Here is a 21,543-nt window from a genome sequence, read left to right on the forward strand (position 1 = left end):
GACTGCAGTGAATAGCCTGTAGATCTGTGTAGCAGGGGGAGAACTTGTATTCAACTTTTTATATCATGATAGGGGATTTGGGGAAAAAAAAGATATCTCTTGTCAGGTAAATCAAGAATTTGAAATGAAAGTAAAACATACAAGTTGTATAATAGTATTTTGCTACTTTGTACCAGTAAATTGTCTTCCATGGCTGAAAAAGGGAATTTGCATATAGCGGAAATGGCATAAAGCCTTTTGATTGGGAATTTTGATTAAAGGTGATATTCCAAATAAAATAAATGATTACACCCCTTTCACCCTTACCTCCATTCCCCAACCACACATGCTGTCTCATCAGTTCCTCAGCTTTTTTCTTGTCAAGTGTGGTCATCTCCACAGACCCAACTACGTCAGTCATATCCTCCTTCCCCCTTTACAGCTGGCAATGCCCCCATCCCTCAATCCCCAACAAACCATGATGTCTCACCTTTTCCTCGGCCATTTCCTTGTCTAGTGTGGCCATCTCCACTGTTTCAGCCAGGTCAGCCATTTCCTCCTTGTACTGCTCATACTGGTCCAGGGCATCTCTTGCTTCCTACAGGTTTTTGTGGAAAAAATTAACATGATTACATACAATATTAAATATGACCCTATGTCATCAATTTAAAAAAAGACCTTATTGTTCTTATTATTATTATTATATTAACTTTTACTCTAAATTTCCCTATTCCATCCATTGGTCATTTTTTTTAAAGATTCATTAGGAACAGCCAGTGTTCGGCTTAGCAGAATATTTTAAAAAAACCTGGAGTGTACCTTCTTGGCGGTCTGCAGCTGTCTCTGTAGATCTGTGTTCCCCTCCTGCATCTTAGCCTTGTACTCTTGCAGCTGAAAAATGGGATGACCATGTAGGATATACACAAGGTACAACATGATGAAAACACCTGTTACAATCAAAGTTAAGTCAAAACATGGGGATTTTAGCTCGGGAAAAGATATCTTTGACTTTCATGAACAAACTTGTTAAAAAAAAAAATGCCTGATAGCAATTATTTGTGGTATTATAACACTAACCAATTTAAAATATGCTTTACAGCCATTTGAAAAATAGCATTTTCTTTACAGTCAAATTGTAGCCATTTAGTCTCTGATTACTCTGTTCTAGCTGTATCTTCAGTATAATTGTTGCACTATAACCCCAAACTGACCTGCTGTAGCTGTATCTTGACCTTCTCGAAATCCTTCAGTTTGGCTCGGTCGTCGGAGCGTTTCACCATGAGTGTCTCCAGCTTCTCGTTAAGGTCCTTCACCTCGGCACGCAGCCCATCCATTTCCTGTTGCTGCTGCAGATTCGTAAGTCGGCTGTCGATATTTGATGATAGTGCACTCAGGTCAGCCGCAGCCACCTGCAGACAGAAGCATGTGTTAATAACTCTTACTCTGCATAGGATTTTTCAAACATATAATGGGCCAGTATTTGCACATGCTATGCTGAGAACAAATATTGTCAATGTATATCATGCTGTAGAGAGTTCTCTTCCCTTAAATAAACTGCTCTTAAAATTCAACCTTATAAAATATCAGCAAATTTGAATAGTATGTAACAGTTAAAAAGCAGAAGTTATCCTTTAAATCTATAAATACAACCGATTTTTACTCCGGGTAGCTGATTGATCAGAAATTGTTTCAAAGCATATTTTTAGCTTCAATTAAATCAGAATTTTACCTGCGCAATCTATTTGATAAAATAGCATAATTCATAATATGTCTTTGGGGAAATGCACAGGTGTTGATGGATAAGTGAGGATCCCTCTATATACAGCAGCTACTGAGGTGGTGAACTAATATAACAGCTGTCATGGAATCACCTCAAGGACTTTTTTGGTTAACTAAGCAGGGAAAGCTGTTTTCTTTAAAGGAAATCCTACCATTGTCAATATAATAACAAGCTTAGTATCTGAAGCTTAACTTAACTCAGGTCTTAAACTCAGGTAGTTGACTAGGTCTGATATACTGTGAAATCATTAATATTCGTAGGACATTTTTCATGGGTTGGGTATTCCAGGAATTAAAGATCCCAACAAAACATTGAGCTTAAATTTTCAAATTATACTGCCTTAATATATAAATTATACTGTAAAAGGGTAAACATGTATGCATAAGAAATATGCATGGTCCCAGTATGCAGTGTAAGTTCCTAAATCACTGTTTAATTACTCCTTTATTTTTTTATTTTTTCAAAAAAAACACCAAATTTCATACCCACGAATATATATGATTTCACAGTATCTATACATGTCAGAAGACAAGGTATATTTGTACACAAGCTGTTTTCATATGGTCGGTCAAAATTAATTGTTCCAAAGATGTATATGGTAATTTAATAACACTGATATAGGAACACAAATTTAAACGAGAGTGCCGCAGAGCAAACACCAATGATTGTCACTTGATTTTCAGTCAAAAAAGGGCATAATTCATTAAATATTAAAGTCAGAGTTATGGGCCTTGCTATCTATGTGCATGTTGTCTCTGGAAACAAATGTATCAAGTTTTATTTGATATCTTGAATGGTTTTTGGGTTACAGCTTAGTTTAAGTTTTTGTTTTTGCACATCAATGACACTGTGATAAAACTACAACAACAAGGCTATGATATTATCCCTTCACTAATGTTTTTAAAAAACAAAGTATTCCTTTAAAAGTCTTGACAAAGGTTTTATAGGCAGGGAAAAAATGCATATATAACAAAGGTGTGAAGAAGGGTCATGAAAACACAGTTTTACAGAGGCTGCAGTCATCCGGGTGTGAAGGTCATGCATTTCGCCTTCGTCCTCGGACATGGTCTCATCCTCGGAACTCACATCACCAACCACAAAATCTACACTTACAGCCTAGCAAATGGTATTGAATTATAATCAGTGCTCACTTTTGTAGGGATGAAACAATGACAGAGTACTGTCCACAATTTACTTACGCAACCAAAATCACCAAAAATCAATTGTATATATATAATCTCAGAAAAGACTATCCTCCAGACTATGTGCCTGTATTCCCTTAAACTAGAAATTTTCAGAGTAAATTGAAATTCATTTCTTGCTGTTAGGCTGGTATTTCCACATAAATCTAAATTTTATCACTGAAGAAATTATTTCTTAATAAAAGTAAATTAATTTCAACATAGAAACATATCATCTATCATTTCAACACTCCACACAGTAGATTTCGACCAAATATAACCTTCAGTGTGTTATACCACTTGTTTTTTTTATATTGTTTCTGATTTCATAAACGATCATTAATTGAATGACTTGTGAAATTGATTTTGGACTATTTCCACTCTACTTCTTAAATAATCAAAAGAAGACACACAAGTTAATGCACGTTGCAAGTTTACACTTAATAAGAATACAAAAATGTAAAGCCTTACAAAGCACTTCAACACACGATGTGAAAGTAGAGAGAGAGAAACATGGGGGAACTATATCTATGTTTGCTACTTAACTTTTTACGCTTTAAAGCCTTTTAAACGTTTACATTCTTGATGAAAAGCTAGACCATAGACTTCAATTCTAAATCAAAAACAAAATTTCTCTTTGTTCCTAATTTGTAACCTGTTAATAGTTAATACAGAACAAAATGACCAAAAAACTTACAAATATTTTGTTTATGTATGCCTTTACCAACCTTTGACTGCGTAGGTGACTCCGTGGCACCTGCCTTCTTCCCCTCCCCGGGTTTCTTCAGCCGTGACTCAGGCGGTGGAGTCCTCTCTGCCAGTCCCTCCTTGCTAGGAGCACGGGGCAACTGGGACACACCAGGGCTGCCCTCCTTGGATCTCGGGCCACCAGCAATTGACAGGTCCTTTGGGATGCTTGTCGCCCGCTTCGGTGTAGCTGACACCTCGGCTTCTGTCCCTGAAGTAATGAGAAAATAAACCCACACTATGAAATATAATGAACATCAATATCCTTTAAATACCAAGCAAGCTGCAAGCCTTCTTTATAAACTTTTAAACAGCTCAAGATATGAAAGTATAGGGAAACTAGGCTAGCAGAATGCGATCGACCCATTTGACCCACAGCCAAGTTTGGTAAAATCTGAGAAGGTCTGGTAAAATATTTGCCCAAATCTCTATAGACTAGAACAAAAGGTAGTGAAAAAGGTGTTCCGTCAGGTTATAGCTGTAAGTCTGCACTAAAGAGAAGTGCCTTTTGTTTAAATTTGTGTGTTGATGTTTCCCTTTGCTAAACAACGAATGTAAACATGTAGACTTTTTGTCAAATGTTTTATTTAGCACAAAACATAAAACAAACCTTTGCCAGCATAGCTGGGTGGTCGCAATCCAGACTTTCTCACAGAACGCTGACCCTGGGATGGGGTAGGCAGTCCAGATGACGGCGTCGGGGTTGGGAGACCTTTGGACAGTTAGAGTTTTATTTGCAAAAACCAAAAGCTCTAACCAATGCTGATTTACCTAATTGTGAAGACAGTCATATACCAAAAGTTGTTATCAGTGAATATGCTAAAACATATGTCACTCTATTTGCTACATAAAATGTATGTGAGTCCATGAGAAAGTACCCTTATGTGAGAGTATAATGATCATAAGATCTATCTCTAAAGACAATACAGATTTATTATTGATTGAAACCTTTATATATATATTAATACAGATAAGGATGGCTCAACAATAAAGGTTGAAAACAAAATGCAGAAAACAGCCAACAGTACCAGAGGGTCTGGATGCTGCTGGTGTTTCCGGGACAGCAGGCAGGTCATCTATGGCTGTGATCTGAGACTGTCGTACAAATATCCCATGGTTATCAGGGCAGGTGAAATATGTCTTCCCCTGAACTGTTCCATCGTTCTTGCCTTTTGACTCATCCAAAACCACACCAATCCACTTTCCTGTTGGTAAATGACTACTATACATTTCATGTTAATTAACAGTGCTTTTACAAATTGTTAATTTCGCCAGGTCTATTGTAAACGTAATGTTCTTTTTTTCTCGAGTTCTATGTTCATCTCCAAGCACCATTTACCGTTACGCTTATAAGGAAAATTGATCATAATTATATTGAGTGTATACATATGTTTTAACAAAATTGCTTGCTTTCAAAATGAGAATTGATTCATTGTACAAAATTCATGAAGTGTGTAAGTCCTGAAGCAAAAGCAGGAGTGCATAGACAGCAAAATACAATTACCTGGTAAGAGATTTTTTTGTATAATCCTGTAAATTTGTACTGGTATTTGGTATAATGAAAGACATAAACTTCAAATCTGACAGTATCACAACTATAATTCTTTCTTAGTGACTATTTTTGTTTTGTTAATTATTGACCTGCAGAGAACATGGTGGTGCCCATGTAGGCGACTGTTCCAACAACGCCCTTCCCGATCACCTCCACCCGCGTCCCCATCTTTATTGGTTTCTCACCCTTCTCAGACATTCTTGCTTCTTGAAAACTGAAGTATGAAGATAGATAAAAAATACATTGATGCTGTGTATGTGGCAAAAATTGTGCCAGACAGGGGCTCTAACCCTGGACCCCTCATTTACAGGCGGGATGCTCTACCAACTGAGCTACTGGACCGCTTACACACCTTCTCACCAACTGCATAGGTATTTGTGACATGTGCATTCCAAACTACTTGACTGAAATATCATTTCCCTTAATCTGTTAATGTCAACTGAAGTATTGATTACAAAAATATTGTTATCCATCATGGGTTAAAGGGACACGCTCATGTTTTTGGACCAAAAATCATTTTTAACAGTAATGCATCTGAAAACACTATTTATTTTTACTCTTTGATACCGACATAATGCCGACATTGCAGAAAAAAATACAATTCAAGAATAAAAAAAAATAGTTGTAGTGTGGAGCGAACCCACGCCGGTATGGTTAAGAAAAAATTGATACCTAAACCACTTGCCCACAAGGACTCATACATACATCAAGGGATAATTTCATCTTCAAGCCTTTTGTTGAATCGCATTACTAACGCTATTCAAATCTGCATTTACAAAACAGAGCAAGTCCCTCTAAGCATAACGTTTGTCCCTTTGCAGTTACAATATTTCAATAGAACCGCTTCAGTTAAGCAGTTTCTGCTACCTCAATTTCTTGACCATCATTCCTGGCATAATTAAGCTTCTAAAGTGGTGGTTGACAGAGCTGTGTTAAGAATGACAAGGGACATGAAAGTTGAATGTCATCAATATTCTTTAAATTATGATGTCAAGTACATATGGTATGATATGCATGCGTATCTATAAATTGAACTTCTAGAGTGGTTTTAAGATTATGTGTATAGTCTGTTCAGTGTACTGTCCTATTCGGCTATTGACAGTGTCTATGTGGTCTGGACAGTGCCAGTGGGTTCTGGTGTTGACTGAAATATGAAGACGTGCAATCAAATAAAAACAATAGCTCATTATCAAAACACAATAAGTGCATGCAAAAACGTACCTATATCCTCACAATTAAACAGTTGTCTTACAAAAATCAATAAACATGACAATTTCTCATTTTCCTCATCTGATTAGACCGCTTAAGTAAATGTCAATTCGAAATAGCTATCCAATCAAAATTATCATATACGTAAGCGGCAGCGGCAAAGTCTGCGAAAACAACACAAACGTTCATTGAATTTTTCGTAAGTTTGAACATATTGCAGAAGATTACTCAATTTAAATTGTTCCTACAACTAGGTTGAACGATAATAAATAGCATTACCAATTATCTGTACAGTATTGGCTTCCGTTTTAGAGGGTAATATATTTTCGCGACGTGCATTGTTGAAAAGTATTGACATAAAACCATCAAATAGCTTTTTTAATAGGATTTCATCATTTGGAACCAGGACTGTCACTTTGGACTATTTGCAGATTCAGGATGGCAGCAGAAACCCCTAGCGAGTTCATGTTAAAGAATCCACCAACAGATGGCATAACAGCAGTGAAGTTTGGCCCAAATTCAAGTCAGTTTCTCCTGACCTCCTCTTGGGATACATCTGTCCGTCTATATGATGTTGTAGCCAACCATCTCCGAATGAAATACAACCACCCAGCTCCAGTCCTTGACTGCTGCTTCCATGTAAGGTCTCCTACTCAGTGAAAAATAGCTCAGCATTCTACAGTCAATATTTTTAATCCTTCCATTATGATTAAAAATGAGCATTGTAGATTTGCAATGGAATGAATTATTGGCAAATATACACCACTGACTGTTTTACATATACTTGCTATTTTGCTAATATTGCAGGCTACTGCTTGTATTCAATTATCATGATGCCGGTTGTCATTCATCCATTCAGTTGACTATTAAAGAGATAATATTTTCAAATTTTGATAATACGTAATAGCCCATGTTTGCAATAGCCAAAGCCCCTAACAAATATACTTTAATAACTGTGTATGTGGATCTAGGCTCCCAGTCATTTCATGGTAATGTCATTTTTACAGTATTTATCTTTACTTTAAAAGTTATTGACACAATCTTTGTTTTAGGACTCAGTTCACTGCTATAGTGGAGGCTTGGACAACACTCTCAAAGTTTATGATTTCAACACAAACACTGGTAAGACTTTGAAAATATGGAAAAAAAAACAACCTCGCCATGGCCGAAGAGGCATGTCGGAACTTTCTTGTAGTCAGACCATTACAAACTGAGGTGTCCTGATTGATGCAAAGTTTCAATATTCAATTATCTAAATTCTAAGTAACTAGTTTCATCACAGCTTGGTGTAAAACTAGAATTTTGTATGATTTTTTTCTAAAATTGATGCAATTATTTTCATACTCTTAAAAGAGATAAACTACCGTTCTATTGAATTACTCTTCAGTTCCTTCTTTTCTCCTACTTTTTCAAAGAAATCCACAGGAAAGCCTGTAAAAATGGTTTTGCTCTGAAATAAGGACTCAAAATTCTGTTTAGCCTACTCAGAGTATGACTGTTGTGCGTATGTTTCAGGTACAAATGTTGGGACCCATGAGGCCCCTATCCGCTGTGTGGAGTACTGCCCAGATGTGAATGTTATCATCACAGGAAGTTGGGATTCCTCTGTGAAACTCTGGGACCCACGCACCCCCTGTAGCGCTGGATCCTTTCCTCAGCCTGACAAGGTAAGATTCATTTTTAGTCAGAACATTATCTGAGGTATAGTGTTTATGGTACGAATGTTGGTAACCATGAAGCTCCAATGCAATTTGTCAAGTATTGTCTGGTAGGGAAAGGGATCATCTTTTCCAGTCTTACAGCTGGACAAGGAACAACTAAAGTATCCTCCACCATCTGGTCAAAAATCAGTAAACATTTAATCCTGCTACCACCTTCAGCAATGACTGAGAATTGAACGGGAAATCAATGGTATTGAATTATATCCAGGTACACATTTAACATCCCTTGCCTGGATTGCTGTATGTTTCAGGTGTACACAATGTCTGTGTGTGGAGATCGGCTCGTGGTGGGTACGGCTGGCCGTCGTGTTCTAGTCTGGGACCTGCGCAACATGGGTTACGTGCAACAGCGCCGCGAGTCCAGTCTCAAATACCAGACTCGCTGCATACGATGCTTCCCCAACAAACAGGGATATGTTCTCAGCTCCATTGAAGGTTTGTTCTGGTCTTCTTCAGATACAAATATAACAATTTTATGCGTAAAATCTCCTGTCTTAATGAACTATCGACTTTAGGCTTCTAGTATAATGTCTCTTAGTACCTGTTAGTACTAAGGGCTATTCCAGTAAAACATATGTCCCACCCCAGGAAGGCACTTTCAAAATGGACCATCCCCCTTCAGAAGTTTATTTGATGAGAAAAGAACCCCCTTTAGAATATTTTTTGAGCAAATTCGGACCCCCTTGAGAAGTTTATTTTTTTATACGTCTATATGCAAAGATTATTTGCAATTACTCTTTTGTAACTCTTTGATCAGGTGAGCTATATAGGACCTTATAGCTCACCCTAGTTTCTAAGCCAATCATCACCCAGAGATTTTCAAATCTTTGCTCGAATAGGTTTCATATAAGATCACATCTGCATCCAATAAGTTAATTATTATAACTAGGTCAACAGACATGGCGTGCGCCAAATGAACTTCGAGCAGCCAATGGGCACGCTGTATATGGCCTTGTTCGATGATTGGCTTAGAAACTAGGGTGAACTATAAGTCAGTTACAGCTCATGTAATGGAAAATAACAAAACTTATTGCTGGGCTTCGCTTGTAATAAATTTTGTTATTTTCCATTAATAAATTTGGTTATTTTCCATTATATGGACTATAACCTACACACCACGGTTCTCTTGTTTCTTCATATGTTGCTATAAGTGCATATTAAGCCACATGAGGCTGAAACTTTCACCCATGTAATTATATACAACCTTAAAATAACTTGTGGTCGAAATGTTAAGGGGACGAAACATTCGGATTTATAACATTTACGCAATACGTACAAATTATGATTTCTAATAAAATTCTAGACAACTGTTGTCAATTTCAGGGGTCGACACTAACCATTTTTCCAAGGGATCCCGAAGGGACACCAACATTTGAAATCAGGTGTCCCTTCCTGAAATTAGGAGTCCCTTCCACTTTTTACATTTTTTCATTGTTGAGCCTGTTTTAATATTAAATTCAACATCCTTTTACTTTTCAATTTGTAATGCAAGTATAAACCACCATAATTATTATACATGTTTTCAGCAGCATGTAATGACAGGTTAGTAGCACTGAATGGCAGTGAGGTATATTTTGGTCTCTAAGTTGGTAGATTGGGTTCAAAAGCGGGAGAATGTCTAAGTCCCTTTTGTTTTCAGTCAAAAACAGAGATGGATACAATGTAAACAAAAACTTGATGTTGTTACTATTTTTAGATTTTTGGAAAATACGCATAAAATACATCATGGTTCAGGGTCTTGTCAAATGTCGGTGCTTTTCATTAAGAAACTGTAGGAATATTACATCTGGCTTGTGAAAACTCCAATCAATATTTAGTAGAGCTGTTGATAAATCAATCAGACTGCCCAACAGTCGTAGTGCATACTGGAAGAGCAGACGACCAAAAATTGTGTATACATGTTAATTTTCGCGCCAAAAAGTCATAAAATTTTATAAATTTATTGAATTAATGAATAAAACCCTGCAAATTTTATTTCTATTATTTTTTATCAAGGCATAAAATATATGTCTTTAAAATTAACAAAGAATATTGATAAGTTGAATGCCAATTAACAAAGAATGCTGAATGTAGGATGCAGTTCTTTTGTGTCGTAAATGTTACTGTAAATACTCAAAGGTCGCATCATATTATATAAAAGGTATCATCAGAGTTGGCATCTTTTTGGGCGGTTCTGACACATAAGCAAAACAATTCCACAGAAGTATTTTACCGATAATAAATCTCTGTCAGCTCTGACCTTGTTTAAAATGTAAACAACAAAACGGAAGCGTTAACCTGCATGCGCCTGTGAAATGACCTGTTTATTTATAGATTCATGACGTAACTTTAGTCAAATAGTCAGCTATACTTTCGCTTTGATGAGTCCGATAATGATAATTAATAATATTGTTTTGACATGTGCTGTCAAGAAATTTAGGGAGCCCGAATTTAGGTAATAAATTAATTAAATGCTACTTATTTATTGATATTTAGCGTTTATCAGTCAGAAATTTAAAGTGTCCCGACGGAATACCGGACTTCGAAGTTCAGGTGTCCCTCCTGAAAAACTGGTGTCCTCGGGATCCCGGGACCCCGTTAGTGTCGAACACTGCAATTTGGTATACTTACCACGAAACGTATCCACACATGCGGCGCAACTATTGGTTTCTAGCCAATTTTGTAGGTTGGTCTTCGACCACGACTTTACAAATTCTGGCGCCTCCGCCATCGTTGTTGTTGTTGTTATTGTAGATTCCTCCGCTAGTTGATCGGAGCACCCTATCGGAATAGGTAATGTTGGTTGCTGCTGTTGAAGTTTTCGTTAAGGTCTGGTTGTGTGATGTAACTACTGCATCACGAGTATGATAGGATCCGGGGTCGGTATGAAATGCATACAACAAAGAAATAGTGTAACGCATACAACATAGGCAAAGAAGGGTTTTCACATTTGCATACAACATACACAAAGAAGGATGTTGAGAAACGCATACAATATAGAATAAGAACAAAAATATTGACAGTGAAATTTTATTGTTAAAATCAATAAATTATTATGTTTATGAAGTTTAGTCAAGTGAAAAATAGTTAATTCACTTTATTTTTGAATTTTGCTTTTAGAATTAAAACCTAATTGATTGTTTGTAAACTTTTTGTTTTGTTTGAATAGGGAAAAGAACCTTATTTCAAATCATTAAAATTGGTTTAATGGTTTAATATCTAGATTTATAAAGAAACAATTTATTATTTCTTTTATGAAAACTTTGAAATCGGGGAAAGCAAAGACACGGAACAACAATAACAAAATATAAATTTTAAGATTACCTTAAGAAGAATGAGGATTATAAAACCAAACACAGAATTACTTTTAATAACTTTCATTTCATCATAAGATGAAAAACTAAACAATTTTTTGGTAGTTGTAAAAATATCTGAATTGATGATTTGTATTGTAATAGGTGAAAATAGGATTTATAAGTTCTTACCATTATTGCAAAATGAGAAATATAGATAATTATTAATATAATTTGTAAAGGGATAAACCTCAGATGTTAAATTTGTTTAATAGTTTAACTTTTAATGCAAAAAAAACAACATTTGATCTTTCCGTATCCAATACATTCATCAGAACAAACAATCCCAAATATATAAAATGATCCTTTTGAAATTATAAATTGAAAGGAAAAATGAGTAAAAAGGGTAGGTATATATATTTCGTGTAGTAAATTTGGTTATTCTGTTTGTAGTTATTACATGTGCATATTATATTGATTGCAATATTTGTGATTGGAATAAATTTATCATTTTTTTTTATAAACAATGGCTTTAGTGATAGGACATAGTCAGACAAAATATTTGTCAGAGTGCTTGGATAAATCGTGTTATAGTGTTTTCTTTCCAATAAAATGAGTTGAGAAATAACAATCCTTTGATTTCATTTATTGACTTCCATATTATAAACTCCCCAAAATTCTGAGACAATACTCCAATTATCCATGATAGCAGGTGCTATGCAATCGTTTGTTTGTTCTTTATTCACACATCGTTAATTTAAGGGATGCCATAAAGATAGGTGTTAGGTGACAAATGAAAAATATATATTGAATCATGATTATGTCATTAATGAATCATAATTATGTCATTTGGACACCTTATGGCAGACAATACACATAAGTAATCTCCAATAACTGGTATTTTACTGGACAAGTGACCCTTAATTTTATTGGATAAGTGACCCCTACCAATCTGTATATAGTACACAGTTTCTGTGTATTGATCTTAATCTTTATTGAATTTGATGATTTTGTAAATCTAGACAACACATTAAGTTTAACGCCAAAGAAAACACAAAATCCCGGGAAAACAAAAAAACACTTTTTTTACTCTGCATTAACGCCAAAATTACTAATTAAACATCAAGGACTCCAAAGCAGGAAAAAAAAGATTTTTTTAAATTAAAGTTTGAGGCAAATTGAATTCATAAAATCCCTAAAATAGAACCATTACCAGAAAAAGAAAAATGTGAAAGCTTTGTATATCTTGAAAACATAAGAAATTATAATGAACCAGTTTCAGAAATGTTTCTTACTGGTCAACCTTAATTTGACTGTTAATGACAAAAACTTAACAAAAGGCTTTCTTTGAAACATATGGAAGCATATTTTGTATAGAACACATTTACTTAGTACGTAATACTATATAATGTCTCCCACTTTTCGATGAGGATGAAGAACGGTGGAAATATAATTTTAAAATGGACCCAACAATTTCGCCTGCATGTCAAATTCACCACACCCGTAAAGACCAACAAATATTGTGTTAACACACCTTCAGATAATTCAACAACCACTGAGGAATTTCTGTGTTTTTCATGCAATATTTAAGTAAAAAATTACTCATTAAAGTAAACAAATGAATGCACATTTATCATGTGTAAACTCTTTACATCCCACATGCTTCTCTGTTGTATTCATTATTTTTTATATAATATATTTATGCAAATGTGTTGTTCATTTCGGATACAGTTTATAATTGTTACATATAATTTACAATAATTTTTAAAAATACATGTATGTCTTTTATCAAGTTACAGGTGCTTTACTAAACTTATGAGAAATTATTTATATAGATTTATTTTACAAGTTTCTGATGTATTGTAATCAGTGTGACATGATATGTTTCTGTTTCCTAAATGTACTTATATACTTGTAGTATACACAATGAATACAATCTTTATTTTATCGAATTGCAAAGTTTTCATAAACTTTTTGTTTCCTTCAAGCTATTAAACCAATTTTAATGATTTCATATAAGGATCTTTTCCCTATTCAAACAAAACAAAAAGTTTGAAAAACAAATCAATTATGTTTTAGTTTTAAAAGCAAAATTCAAATATAAAGTTAATAAACTATTTCTCACTTGACTAACCTCATAAACATAATAACTTATTGATTTAACCAATAATATTTCAATGTCAATATTTTTGTTCTTATTCTATATTGTATGCGTTTCTCAACATCCTTCTTTGTGTATGTTGTATGCAAATGTGAAAACCCTTCTTTGCCTATGTTGTATGCATTACTCTATTTCTTTGTTGTATGCATTTCATACTGCGCCTAGGATCCGTTACAGTACTAGTCACGCTACACTAGCTACGTAAAACTAAAAAACATTGCTTAAAACTGATTAACAGATATGTACACACACGTAGTAACGTTTGATGATATATTTATCGACACATAAGTCTAGAGCCACTACACAGTAACCATATAAGTCTATCCCTCTTGTGGGCATGGTATGGTATAATACTATGGCTAATCTTGTTGTCAAGGGACGCAACTTCTTCTGATTTCCGGTACCGCGGAACCGACTCGTAATATCGCGAAAATTTGTATCCAAACCAATTCTGTACACGACGTTCGGTAAAATATGTTATATGGATAAAAAAAACCCCGGTATTTCACCATCGGGCAGTGAATATAAATGAGCAGATACGGTCAGAAGCAAAAAAGAAAATGACGCCCCCCTATAGAAGCGAAATTGGACTTATCACCACCCCCTACAGTAGCAAATTAAGAAAAAGACCTACCCCCTACAGAATTTCTTTATTTTGCCGTCCTGGGGTGGGACATATGTTTAACTGGAATAGCCCTAACTCTGATAATTTTTGTTTAGGTTAGTATTAACTCTGATAATTTTCATTAAGGCCGTGTGGCGGTCGAGTACCTGGACCCCAGCCCTGAGATCCAGAAGCGGAAATATGCGTTTAAATGTCACCGCCTCAAGGAGAACGGGGTGGAGCTCATTTACCCAGTGAATGCCATTGCCTTCCACAACCAGCACAACACGTTTGCCACAGGCGGCTCTGATGGCTTTGTCAACATCTGGGATGGCTTCAACAAAAAACGCCTCTGTCAATTCCACAGGTATAGAAGGTTTTTGGACAAATGGCGGGCAGGTGGGGCGGGGGAGTCAAGTTTATTTATGGCAAAAATGAGTAAACTTAGACGCGTAGTGGGCTTATTGATCCAAATATCTCATTTTAATTACTCGAGTTTGGCTTAAGCATATTTTTGATTTTCCTGCAGCATAACAACATAACAGTCATCAAATTAAATATTGGATCAACAAGTTCAAATGTTTACATTAGGGTATGACTAAAAAATTGTAGTAAAGTAAGGTTAAACATAAGTTATTGTGTGAGTATTACAAAAAAAATCTGCTGTTTAACTATCAAGTACATTTTCCCTTTCAGATATCCAACAAGCATTGCATCACTGTCGTTCAGCGCTGATAGTTCGGTGCTGGCAATCGCAGCGTCGTACATGTACGAGAATGAGGAAGACAAGAATCAGCCGGAGGACCAGATCTACATCCGCAATGTCACAGACCAGGAAACAAAGCCTAAATAATGGGCTTCACTTTGGCCCATTTTGAGCCATCCACATTTCCTGCAGCACTGACATAACTTTGGATTGAAAGAGTCACAGATTTTCATAACTGTGCTGGAATTCACCAAATGCTGAATCCATGTACAAGGATTGAACTTACTTCATTTCAATGTTGTCTTAAATTGAATGTACTTACATTATTTTCAGGTCTGAAGTGTTGAATTTATGGACTTAATGTAAAATCTTTGTTAATCCAGCATATCTGGCTCTTATTACATGTTCATGATTGTGTTCAATACTTGAGGCTTGTCACAGACTATTAAATGCGTGTGGTACTCTACATGTATAAACATGGCAAACTGATAGAAGTTTATAATTGTCAGACATAACATATTAATTGTACATAAATTATTTGTAATACCACAAGAATGAAATTATCCTGAAATATGACTTCTTGATGATGAAACATTAACTTGGTGATTTAGAGTTTTGAACAGCAATTAAAACTTAATTTAGACTACAGAACTATGCCCCAACCATTCATTTTAATGGTATTTGATACTTTTTTATAAATTTTAAGTTTGTCTTTTATTAAAAAATAAAGTCTGGTATTGTGATGGCCCTGATATGAAGCAAGATTAACTGCGGCCCATATCTAGAAACTCCTTCCAGCATATTTACATGAAATTAAGAACACCACTTTTGTTGCCATAGAAAGTTTGCATATGTTTTAAAAGGCACATAATTCTGGCTTAAATAATTACGGAGTTATGCCCCTCTTTAACTGAAAAAAGATAAGTGGTGGTGTTTGCTCCACCTCTCTTGTTATAAGAAATTTCTAACTTCCGCAAAGAATTAAATGTCAACCAGTGGTTATTTTGCTGTAGAGATTGATGATGCTTACTTTTTTACCAGAGGCCTAGTATACTGTTTTACTGGTACTTTGTGGAGGTCATGCATATAAATTCATGTCATTTTGAAATTCATTAGTCATACATCATTTACGTGTAAACATACAGTTGAAATAAAGGTATTTTATCTTGTACATGACTATATTTTGTATATTTCCTTGTCTGGTAGAAAATTGTCTGTTTTAAACATAAAATATAAATTATTCAATGTATTGGTTCTTGTTTTTTATGGACTGAACCAGTCCCGCAAAATATCAGTGTGTGTTATTCGGTCTTAAAGCACTATAATGTACTACTACTACTGTTGCATGCCCAGAATGCCTCTTGAACTGTCCCATGTCCTGAATATCCCTAGAAATATTGCATGCCCAGAATGCCCCTTTAATTGTCCCATGCCCTGAATATCCCTAGAACTGTTGCATGCCCTGAATATCCCTAGAACTGTTGCATGCCCAGGATGCCCCTTTAATTGTCCCATGTCCTGAATATCCCTAGAACTGTTGCATGCCCAGGATGCCCCTTTAATTGTCCCATGTCCTGAATATCCCTAGAACTGTTGCATGCCCAGGATGCCCCTTTCATTGTCCCATGCCGTGAATATCCCTAGAACTATTGCATGCCCAGAATGCCCCTTTCATTGTCCCATGCCCTGAATATCCCTAGAACTGTTGCATGCCCAGAATGCCCCTTTCATTGTCCCATGTCCTGAATATCCCTAAAACTGTTGCATGCCCAGGATGCCCTTAGAACTGTTCCATACCCTGAATATCCCTAGAAACGTTGCATGCCCAGAATGCCCCTTTAACTGTTGCATGCACAGAATACCCCTTAAACTGTTGCATGCCCAGAATGCCCCTTGAAGTACTGTATGCCCAGAATATCCATTGAACGGTTGTATGCCCCAAATGCTTCTTTAACCTCTGCATGCCCAGAATACCCCTTGAACTACTGCATGCCCAGAATACCCCTTGAATTGTTGCAGGCCCAGAATACCCCTTGAACTGCTGCATGCCCAAAATACCACTTGAACTGTTGCATGGCCAGAAAATCGCTTGAACTGTTGCAGGCGCAGAATGTCCCTTGAACTGTTGCATGCCCAGAATACCCCTTGGACTGGTGCATGCCCAGAATGCGTCTTGAACTGTTCCATTCCCTGAATATCCCAAGAACTGTTGCATGCTCAGACTGCCCATTTAATCGTCCCATGCCCTGGATATCCATAGAACTGATGTATGCCGAGGATGACCCTTTAACTGTTGCATGCCCAGAATATCCCTAGAACTGTTGCATGCCCAGAAAACTGATTGGAGTGTTCCATGCCCTAAATATCCCTAGAAATGTTGCATGCCCAGAATGCCCCTTTAACTGTTGCATGCCCAGAATACACCCTTGAACTGTTGCATGCCCAGAATGCCCCTTTAACTCTTACATGCCCAGAATTTCCTTTTAATTGTTACAAGCCCAGAATGCCCCTTGAACTGTTGCATGCCCAGAATGCCCCTTGAAGTGCTGTATGCCCAGAATATCCCTTGAACGGTAGTATGCCCAAAATGCCTCTTTAACCTCTGCATGCCCATAATGCCAAATTAACTATTGCATGCCCAGAATACCCCTTGAACTGCTGCATGCCCAAAATACCCCTTGAACTCGTGCATGGCCAGAATACCCCTTGAACTCTTGCATGGCCAGAATACCCCTTGAACTATTGCATGCCCAGAATACCCCTTAAACTGTTGCATGGCCAGAAAATCGCTTGAACTGTTGCAGGCCCAGAATACCCCTTGATCTGCTTCATGCCCAGAATACCCATGAACTGTTGCATGGCTAGAAAATCGCTTGAACTGTCGCAGGCCCAGAATGTCCCTTGAACTGTTGCATGCCCAGAATGCCTCTTAAACTATCCCATGCACAGAATATCCCTAGTACTGTTGCATGCCCAGAATGCCTCTTAAACTATACCATGCACAGAATATCCCTAGTACTGTTGCATGCCCAGAATGCCTCTTAAACTATCCCATGCACAGAATATTCCTAGTACTGTTGCATGCCCAGAAAACACATTAAATAATTACATGCCCTGAATATCCCTTAAACTGTTGTATGCCCAGAATGCCTCTTAAACTATCCCATGCACAGAATATTCCTAGTACTGTCGCAGGCCCAGAATTTCCCTAGTACTGTTGCATGCCCAGAATGCCTTTTAAACTATCCCATGCACAGAATATTCCTAGTACTGTTGCATGCCCCAGAATGCCTCTTAAACTATCCCATGCACAGAATATTCCTAGTACTGTTGCATGCCCAGAATGCCTCTTAAACTATCCTATGCACAGAATATCCCTAGTACTGTTGCATGCCCAGAAAACACATTAAATAATTACATGCCCTGAATATCCCTTAAACTGTTGTATGCCCAGAATGCCTCTTAAACTATTCCATGCCCAGAATATTCCTAGAACTGTTGCATGCCCAGAATATCCCTATAACTGTTGCATGCCCAGAATGTCCCTTGAACTGTCCCATGCCCAGATTATCCCTTGAACGGTTGCATGCCCAGAAAGCCAAATTAACTATTACATGCCCAGAATACCCCTTGAACTATTGCATGCCCAGAATACACATTGAACTATTGCATGTCAAGAATACCCCTTGAACTATTGCATGCCCAGAACTCCTTGAACTGTTGCATGCCCAAAATACCCATTGAACTGTCCAATGTTCAGATTACTCCTTGAACGCTTGTATGCCCAGAACGCCAAATTAACTTTTGCATGCACAGACTACCCCTTGAACTGTTGCATGCCCAGAAGACCCTTAAACTATCGCATGCCCAGAATACCCCTTGAACTGTTGCATGCACAGAATGCCCATTGAACTGTCCCATGCGCAGATTACTCATTGAACGCTTGCAAGCCCAGAACGCCAAATTAACTATTGCATGACCAAAATACCCCTTGAACGATTTCATGCCAAGAAGACCCCTTAAAACTTGGCAAACCCAGATTGTCTCTTACATGCGCAGAGTAATCCCAGTACTGTTGCATGCCCAGAAAACCCATTGAACTGTTGCATGCCAAGAATGCCTCTGTAACTATTTCATGCCCAGAAAACACATTGAATTATAACATGCCTTGAATATCCCTTAAACTGCTCAATGCCAAGAAAATCCCTTGAACTATTGCATGCCTAGAATACCCATTGAACCGTTGCATGTCCAGAAAATCCCTTGAAATATTGCATGCCCAGAATACCCCTTGAACTACTGCATGCCCAAAATACCCCTTGAACTATTGCATGCCCAGAATATCCCTTGAACTGTTGCACGTCCAAAATACCCATTGAACTGTTGTATGCCCTGAATATCTCTTGAACTATTGCATGCCCAGAAAATCCCTTGACCTGTTGCATGTCCAGAAAATCCCTTGAACTATTGCATGCCCAGAATACCCATTAAACTGGTGCATGCCCAGAATATCTCTTGAACTGTGCCATGCCCAGAATATCCCTTGAACTGTTGCATGCCCAGAAAATCCCTTGAACTGTTGCATGCCCAGATAACCCCTTGAACTGTTACATGCCCAGAATACCCCTTGAACTGCTGCATGCCCAGAAATACCAATGAAATGTTGCATGCCCAGAATACCCCTTGAACGGTTGCATGCCAAGAATACCCCTTGAACTGTTGCATGCCCAGAATATCCCTTGAACGGTTGCATGCCCAGAATACCCCTTAAACTGTTGCATGCCCAGAAAACCCAAATGAACTGTTGCATGCCCAGAATACCCCTTGAACTATTGCATGCCCAGAATACCCCTTTCACTGTTGCATGCCCAGAATACCCGTTGAACGGTTGCATGCCCAGAATACCCCTTTCACTATTGCATGCCCAGAATACCCCTTGAACGATTGCATGCCCAGAATACCCCTTGAACTGTTGCATGCCCAGAAAACTCAAATGAACTGTTGCATTCCCAGAATATCCCTTGAACTGTTGCATGCCCAGAAAACCCAAAGAACTGATCCATGCCCAGAAAATCCCTTGAACTGCTCCTTGCCCAGAAATTCCTTGAACTGTTGCATGCCCGAAATACCCCTTGAGCTGTTGCATGCCCAGAAAATCCCTTGAACCCCAGAATGCCAAATGAACTATTGCATGCCCAGAATACCCCCTTTAACTGTTGCGAACCGAGGAATTGCCTTTATCTGCTTGCAAGCAGAGAATGTCATTTTAACTTTTGCACCATGCTCATAAAAACATGACTACATAAACAATACGTAAGTTATTAAGTACTTATTCAAGTGATTATACTTTATTGGTTATGTAACGCATCCATCACTTTATGCTGAGTCAAGCACTGGCGTTTTTCATATCATTAATTCACGCAGAACGGAACTGAGAGCACGTGGATCGATAACAAACCCTCAAAGCTTTAAAACATGTATGCAAATGTAAAATTCCAAATTCTTATGCCCCCTCCTCGCCCCCCCTCTTCATATACAGGCATCTCACCAAGGCTTGCAATTGTCTGCATGCCAATCGGTAAACCATATTTTGTCTACATATTAACACCGGAACCTTTCGACGTAGATCCATGGGAAGCATGTGGTATGGTGCAGATAGCCAGTAGATCCTACATAATTTTGACTTTACTTAATGGTGAATATGACCAATATAGCTTTTATGAGTACCCACCTGCATATAGCTACATGTGCAGTTTGTAACATTTCCATTTGACATTTTTCACAAAATAACGATAGAACGGTTTGACCTAGGACCATGAACAGTAGACTTTCGTGCAATCAGAACTTCATTTTTACCCACCTCCGTCTGCTCGATGGAAGCAGCACGATCCAAGGCAATGGTGATGACGATTCATACGCAGCCATGCAAATGCACTTATACCTTGATGTGGCTATGAGCAATATATCAAACTATTAACAGTAAAACAACATTTTTAGCCTGATTACTTAGTCATGTTTGTTGTGTAATTGAATGATTAACATCAATCTATATAGTTTTGCTTTATCATGCTGTACTGTCGGAGCCAAAGTTCAAAAACTGACGTTTATTAGTCCACGTGTTGGTCTTCAGTAAGGCCATAGAAACTATATTCTCAACAGAAAGTGGAAAGAATAAATCATTTTCCATGAGAAGTAAATGCTGCCAGCTTGTTGAAGCAGTATTGTCATTGGACGTTATCAATTAGTATCAACCGATCACCGAGATATCACTGGGGTACAATATTGACGCTGTGGTCCAAAGAAATATGATTGGTATCTTACCCTTAGTATAGTGGTGTTTTCAAATTTAAAAGGGGTGACACAATGATTTCTTTTCACATTTGAATAAAGGGGCGGGGTCATCTGCCCCCCCCCCCCCCCCAATAAACCTGCAAGTCGATATCGGAGACAAATGGTTATAAAATAGGCTCAAGCAATTGTTAAACTTATGTTTGGGGAGTAACCCTAAACCCCATGCAAACATTTTATGCCATACACATTTCGGTTGCAGAGGTGGGCTCACGTCAAAAGCTTGCAGCCCTTATTAACGCTCGTTCTAACGTCAATTCCTGGATTCGCCCCTCCTTCCATC

At 37.4% G+C, this 21,543-nt stretch overlaps 2 protein-coding genes across 6 annotated transcripts in view; one reads left to right on the forward strand and one right to left on the reverse strand.

Moving 5' to 3' along the window:
* The window catches only part of LOC128211361 (dynactin subunit 1-like), a 31,516-nt gene extending 24,952 nt beyond the window's left edge, over positions 1–6,564 (reverse strand). For all 5 annotated transcript variants that reach the window (XM_052916070.1, XM_052916071.1, XM_052916067.1 and 2 more), the window contains exons 1-8: positions 6,461–6,564; positions 5,329–5,453; positions 4,716–4,892; positions 4,298–4,399; positions 3,669–3,898; positions 1,191–1,388; positions 799–870; positions 470–577 (exon numbers count right to left, since the gene is read on the reverse strand). In XM_052916070.1, the coding sequence (XP_052772030.1) occupies positions 470–577; positions 799–870; positions 1,191–1,388; positions 3,669–3,898; positions 4,298–4,399; positions 4,716–4,892; positions 5,329–5,437 (996 nt within the window). In that variant the 5' untranslated portion in view covers positions 5,438–5,453; positions 6,461–6,564. The remainder of the gene's footprint in view (positions 1–469; positions 578–798; positions 871–1,190; positions 1,389–3,668; positions 3,899–4,297; positions 4,400–4,715; positions 4,893–5,328; positions 5,454–6,460) is intronic.
* A 28-nt stretch (positions 6,565–6,592) lies between these two features.
* Positions 6,593–16,081, forward strand: LOC128212376 (mitotic checkpoint protein BUB3-like). The gene is made up of 7 exons (XM_052917812.1): positions 6,593–6,647; positions 6,880–7,087; positions 7,501–7,570; positions 7,964–8,115; positions 8,421–8,604; positions 14,354–14,573; positions 14,903–16,081. The coding sequence occupies exons 2-7, from the start codon at positions 6,887–6,889 to the stop codon at positions 15,057–15,059; spliced, it is 984 nt and encodes a 327-aa protein (XP_052773772.1). The 5' UTR covers positions 6,593–6,647; positions 6,880–6,886; the 3' UTR covers positions 15,060–16,081.
* Positions 16,082–21,543: the final 5,462 nt, after the last annotated feature.

Source organism: Mya arenaria, chromosome 12 (assembly GCF_026914265.1).
Source record: "Mya arenaria isolate MELC-2E11 chromosome 12, ASM2691426v1".
Classification (NCBI taxonomy): domain Eukaryota; kingdom Metazoa; phylum Mollusca; class Bivalvia; order Myida; family Myidae; genus Mya; species Mya arenaria.